Genomic DNA, 6,939 nt, shown 5'->3' with positions numbered 1-6,939 from the left:
TATATATATATATATATATATATACACACACACCTTGCTACGTGTACTGCGTAAGGCTAACCGAGACGAGTCATTTGCACTTATATGTTGTTGCTCTTTTGTTAGTTTTGACTGCTTTTATTGTCCTTTGTAAGTTGCTTTGGATAAAAGCGTCTGCTAAATGACTAAATGTAAATGTACCTGGAAGTTGCAAACAATGTGACTTTGTGATGCTTTAAAACAAAAACAAAATTTTTTTTACTGTTTAACAAAAAAGTAAACAAAAAATAAAATACAATAAAATAATTGTTAATGAAAAAAAATGAAAATTAAAATAAAATTAAGATAAATAATTTATGATGGTTTTAAAAACACTGCCCTGTGACAAAACTGAAACCATGCAACTACAATGCAACATTGTTAAATGTTGTAAAAATGTTTGACGCTTGCAAAGAAGTGATTAATAAATCTCAACCCACTTCCTGCATTTACAAAAACATAGCAGTGATAAGTGAGAAGTTGATATGTGATAAAGTTGTGAGCTCAAGACTGACTCACAAGTCAGAGGAGTCTAAAAAAGCAAGCTATGGCCACTTATGTTCACAATAGGTGAAAAAAAGAAAAACTTTCTGTAGTTTCAGACACTACTGTTGTATTAAAGGTCAACAGTCTTCAGAATAGTTCATAGTTACAAGTATACAGATAAACAATGCCATCATGCTCCTCTATACAAGCACTTGTTATTACCATCATCTGCTCCTCATTCCTCATATTTCATAAAGAACCTCAAAATGAAATCTGAAATTAAATGGCTCAGTCTGTGAAGACACACTCCAGTGTTTACAACGCAGTTACTGCCACTCTAGGAAGCCAGCCAATCATAAAAGAAGTCATTTACATACTGTAATAAAAGTCTTAAAGGTACAAAAACCAAAACAGCCCTTTCAATTCTAATGGTCAGAGAGAGGGTGGAAATGATTTCGTACAAGACACTGTGGCTAACATTACATTTTAACTGTATACTGCCTACACAGACAGCATCCTAACCGTCAAGGAAGCAAGCACACACGCCATACAAAACACCACTCATCACATGAAGTACATGAGCAATGTGACTCAACAATGAATCAAGAGAGAAAATTACGTTTACATGTTACAACTTAAGCTCAAAAAAGACAAAAAAAAAAACATAAAAGCAGTTTAATATAATTTAAAAAGTTTTAAAAATTTGTTTGCTATCAAAACTTTGGTAACACTTTAAAATAAAGTCCCATTAGTTAATGGATTCACTAAAATGCATTACCAATGAGCAGTTTATTTGTTGCAGTGCTTTGTTTACATCCAAAAAATACTGTTTATTGTTAGTTCATGTCAGTTCAGATACATTAAATAATATTATCTGCCACAATTTTTTATTTTAATAATATAATAATAAATGTTGAAATGAACATTAACTATGGTTAATAAATGCTTTAGAAGTATTTTTCATTTTTAGTTTGTTAACTAATGCAGTTAACTAATGTTAACAAATTATTATTGTAAAGTGTTATCAAAACGTTTTACCAAATAAACTTGAAAAACTTATAATTAAAATATTTTTATGTTTTTAAGTCTTATGCTCACCAAGGCTGCATTTTTTTATTTAAAATACAGCAAAAACATGAATATTTTAAAATATTATTACAATCTAAAATAACTACTTGAATACATATTTTAAAAAGGAATTTATTCCTGTTATAGCAAAACTGCAAAACTGAATTTTCAGCATCCTTGTCACATGATCCTTCAAAAATCATTCTAATTTGCTGCTTAAACAAACATTTCTTATTTTTATCAATGTTGAAAACAGAAACTTTGCTACACTAACATTCAAAAGTCTGGGGTAAGATAAAAAAAAATTTTTTATTCAGCAAGGTTTAACACGAATAATAAAAAGAGCTATTATTAATATTTGAGTACCAATAATAATTGAGCAGCGAATCAGCACATTGCAATGATTTCTAAAGGATCATGTGACACTGAAGACTGGAGTAATTATGCTAATATTGATAAGCTAAAATTAAGCCCTGCTAGGTAAATATTAGTATTGATTTACATAACCAACAACATGATATCAGGTCATGGACGTGTGATCTTACCTGTGGATAAGCTGTGTCTCTTCTGGGAAACACTGGAACACAGTGTGTCTTTATCTCTGTGGATCTGCGGACAGAAAGAGGAAGATATGGTCTTATGCATGTGACTGCATGAATGAAAAAAGCTGTCTGACACATTCAAAGCAACTATAAACATCAGACTGCAGGAAAAATCTGATGAGTTTTTTTGTTGTTTTTTTTCATTTTCTTTCATTGCTGAAACGGTCGACGTAACTGAGCGTTTCTAATGAATGTATGAAACAAAAGGGTAACAGAAGCAGCAGCTTTGCTCACATGCGCTCAGAGACTGCAGCATATATGAGTTTAGAGCTCAGTCTGTGGTTTGTGGAGCCCATAACAGCTGCATCTCACTCATCACAGACCACACACCGCCTCACACCGGCCCTGAGGGACGACAGCGGCTTCAGCGATCAGGATCCAATGCGGAGTTGCTCCCCACAAACAAACTACTGCTGGCTGGATTCTGACCAATGATAAAACCCAGCTTATAAAACAGATCCAGCTCAAATAAGATAAAGCAATACACTAATAAAGCAATACACTGAGAGGCAGTCAACTCACTCCCTTAATACAGGCATTTATGGAAATAAGTAAATAAATACTGACTTGAGATACTTTGAATGCATCTTTAAGAATGTTTCGATCAGTAATTTTTTTAAATCGTATGCCATAATACAAAATAAAAAACAATTTAAAAAAAGTGTGATTATGAATAAATGGAGTTAAATGTTATAGCTTGCTGCAGTTTTCTTTTTTGTAGGACAATAATGTGGAAAAAATTACAAAGAAAACGTAACATTTAATGAAACAAAATTCTAGCAAATATAAATAAATAAATAAATCATTAAAAAACAATGGTAGCCAGTAGAAAAAAAAAATCTTAATTGTTGCGCTCTTTAAAGGGGTCATATGATGTTGCTAAAAAGAACATTATTTTGTGTATTTGGTGTAATGCAATGTGTTTATGCGGTTTAAGGTAAAAAAAAACATATGCCCCGCCTTTCTGAAACGCGTCGATTTTTACAAAGCTCATCGTTTTGAAAAGCAAGGTGTACTCTGATTGGCCAGCTATCCAGTGTGTTGTGATTGGCCGAATACCTCAAGCGTGTGACAGAAATGTTACGCCCCTACCATACTGTGTTTCCATCATACAGTCTATGGTTTCCATGTGTCCCTGTGCGACGAGACAAAACCAATAAAACCCATTACAAACGAGGCATATGTTGCATCCAGTGGGGACATAATCACTGATTGTAATGACTTATACTGTGTTTTTACGCTTTGCGTTGCATATTGCGCCGCGCAAACATAAAACCATGTCTGCATTTGTGATCGGAGAAATTACAAACAATAAGCGCTACTCTACACTGCTCAAACTCGCGTTTGAATCGTCAGTGGCAAATTCTTTAAATATAAAAAAAACGTACTTACAGTCTGTGAGTCAGAAGCGCCAGACTGTCCTTGTATAGTAGGAACTGCCCCACTTTATAGAAACATTATCTCCTCTTTTGGAAGGCCAAACAAAGTAGTTTCACTTTCACAACAAAACACACAGAGACTTTAGTCTTCGCAACTTTACAGATCTTCTTTATGCACCAAGAGCTTGTAACACCCCAAAGAGAAAGGAAAAATTGTATCATATGACCCCTTTAAATAATAATTATGAAAAATAATAAACAGTTCCTTAACCAAGTATGGTTCATTTTTTTAAGAAATTAATTATTTTATTCTAGCAATAAATAAATAAATACATTTGTAATAATTTGTTGTAGGAGAAACCTTGAAGTATTTTTTTGTAAATAAATCATTTGCTAGATTAAAACAAAAATAATTTGTGTTTATTTATTACAAATATAAAAATGCGGTGGTCAGTAGGGGGAAAAAATCCTTATTGTTTGAACTCTGTAAAACATTAATTATGAAAAATAATAAGCAGTTCTTCAACCACGTATGGTTAATTTTTTTAAGAAATGAAATATTTTATTCAGCAAAGACACATTGAATTGATTAGTATAATGAAGTGACAGCAAAGACATTTACAATGTTACAAAATATTTATATTTCAGTTAAATGCTGTACTTTTGGACTTTCTAATGATCAAAGAATCGTGAAAGTTTTTTTTAATTGCGGTTCCCTGTTTTCAACATTGATAATAATAAGAAATATAAGAATCTTTAGCAGCAAATCAGAATATTACAATGATCTCTGAAGGATCACGTGACGCTGACGACTCTTATGCTGAAAATTCAGATTTGATGACAGGAATAAATTACATTTTAATATATATTAAATTAGAATATATTATTAAAATTAACATTTTAAAACGTTAATAATTTTTCAAAATATTACTGCTTCTGTTGTATTTTTTTATCAAATAATTACAGCCGTAATGAGCATAAGATTTTCAAAAATATATTTTTGAACGCTAGTGCATATGAACATAATTGTCTTCTATCACATTGCAGATGTAAAAGCACTGTAGACGGAATGTGTTTTGCCATTCTTAATTTGTTTTAAGGAAACCAACAGACAAAGCAGTCCTAATACAGGTCACATATAGCTTGGTGCTGAAAAGAGTCTCAGCAATCTTGTGTATCTTCTATACCGTACTTCCTTTTTCAAAGTCCAGTTTCAGTCTGTATTATACTAAACAGGCCCAATATTGTCATGCCTGCATGCCAACTATATGTCAGCTTTTGATCTGAGGCACTGAAAGGGTGAATACATACAGTGTATTGGAAATGTTTACACAGATCTCAAGTTACGGCCAGTACTGCTACTGAACAGAAATCTGTACAAAGCTCCCACAATAGAAAGCCTGTATTAAAGCATCCTGCACTGCTGATGGTTATTCACTCGGCTGGAAAGCACACTGAAAAGCTCTTTTGCCTTTGTTATAACCCAGCTACAGGGTCACACAGGTGATGCAAGATCGGACGGGGGAGAAAGATGGTCAACAAAGGATCCCTAGAGGGAGGGAATACAGGAGGAAAACGTGAGGAACCAGAGAAATGGCTTCTGATTTGACCCAAGAGCAGTTCACGTTTCCATCCTGGCCAGGGACTAATTATGTTCACACCCTCGAAAAACCAAGTGGCCGAGGACAATTTTAAAGCCATTAACAATGCACAACGCTGCATTGATGATCACGTCCATGCCAGAGCTCAGACAGTCCACTGTGTACCTCTGAGAAGACAATGCTTATGGAGAACACTGTCATCTGTTGTCCCGAACACAAGAGGCCGGGGAGCACAAACACACACTCTTTGGGTTATTTGCACAGCAGTTCCCATAATAGTGTGTGATGATATCACACAGCTGCTGCTGCTGAAAAACCAATAGAGATTAAAGAGATTATAAATGAAAAGAGCTGTATTGTTTAGGCATAAGTGGTAGAACTACAGCTGTCAGATTGTGACCGAGTTCGACATAGGTTTGTTTAATTAAAAAGTGCACGAGATGTTTTCATTGGATGAATTAATTCTTTCTTCACACTAAAATCAGATCCATTTGTCCAGGGGAGTCAATCATGGCATGTACAGAGATCATCAAATGTGCGAGTTTTAATAGTATATACAGGTGCATCTCAAAAAATTTGAAATCGTGAAAAAGTTCTTTTTTTTGTGTAACTTATTTCAAAAAGTGAAACTTTCATATTTTCTAGATTCATTACATGTAAAGAAAAACATTTCAAAAGTTTTTTGGTTTTAATTTTGATGATTAGAGCTTACAGCTTATGAAAGTCAAAAATCCAGTATCTCAAAATATTAGAATATTTCCTAAGATCAATAAAAAAAATCAAAAAAGGATTTGCAAAACAGAAAAGCTCAAGTTCTTTAAAGTATGTTCATTTATGCACTCGATACTTGGTCGGGGTTCCTTTAGCACAAACTCCAGCATCAGTGAGGTGTGGCATGAAGCGATCAGCCTGTGGCACTGCTGAGGATCTATTGAGCCTTCAGCTCGTCTGTATTGTTGGATCGACTCTTTCTCATCTTTCTCTTGAAAATATCCCATAGATTCCATATGGGGTTCAGGTCAGGCATGTTGGCTGGCCAGTCAAGCACAGTAATATCATGGTCAACAAACCACTTGGAAGAAGTTTTGGCACTGTGGGCAGGTGCTATGTCCTGCTGGAAAAGGAAATCAGCATCTCCATAAAGCTTGTCAGCAGATGGAAGCATAAAGTACTCCAAAATCTCCTGGTAGATGGCTGCATTGACTTTGGACTTGATAAAACAAAATGGACGCTTCTGACATTGTTTCTGTTTCAGAAGTGGCTTGGTAGCCCTTTTGCTGAAGAAGTCGGAGTGGTGACTCTTGATGCACTGACTCCAGCTTCAGTCTACTCCTTGTGAAGCTCTCCCAAGTGTTTGAATAGGCTTTGCTTGACAGTATTCTCAAGCTTCCGGTCATCCCTGTTGCTTGTGCACCTTTTCCTACCCATTTTCTTCCTTCCTGTCAACTTTGCATTTAATATGCTTTGATACAGCACTCTGTGAACAGCCACCCCTTTCAGTAATGACCTTCTGTGACTTACGCTCTTTGTGGAGTGTGTCAAGGATTGTCTTCTGGACCATTGCCAATTCAGTCTTCCCCATTATTGTGGTTTCAAAGAACAAGAGATACCCGGAATTTATACTGTAGGGATGGTCATTTAATGACACTCAAATGTAAATATTCAAATATTTTGAGATACTGGATTTTTTATTTTTATGAGCTGTAAGCTCTAATCATCAAAATTAAAACACTTTTTTTATGTTTTACTTTACATGTAATGAATCTAGAATATATGAAAGTTTCA

The 6,939-nt window shown here is 34.4% G+C and overlaps 1 protein-coding gene across 1 annotated transcript in view; it reads right to left on the bottom strand.

Annotated features, from left to right (window-relative positions):
* Positions 1–6,939, bottom strand: part of LOC107568913 (A-kinase anchor protein 13-like) — an 84,148-nt gene that overhangs the window by 37,278 nt on the left and 39,931 nt on the right. Inside the window, exon 10 of the mRNA XM_016254909.1 lies at positions 2,118–2,181. Coding sequence (XP_016110395.1) covers positions 2,118–2,181 — 64 coding nt within the window. The remainder of the gene's footprint in view (positions 1–2,117; positions 2,182–6,939) is intronic.

The sequence above is a fragment of the Sinocyclocheilus grahami genome, unplaced genomic scaffold (genome assembly GCF_001515645.1).
Source record: "Sinocyclocheilus grahami isolate Dianchi unplaced genomic scaffold, SAMN03320097.WGS_v1.1 scaffold1293.1, whole genome shotgun sequence".
Classification (NCBI taxonomy): Eukaryota; Metazoa; Chordata; class Actinopteri; order Cypriniformes; family Cyprinidae; genus Sinocyclocheilus; species Sinocyclocheilus grahami.
This window is presented reverse-complemented; position numbering and strand designations above follow the sequence as displayed.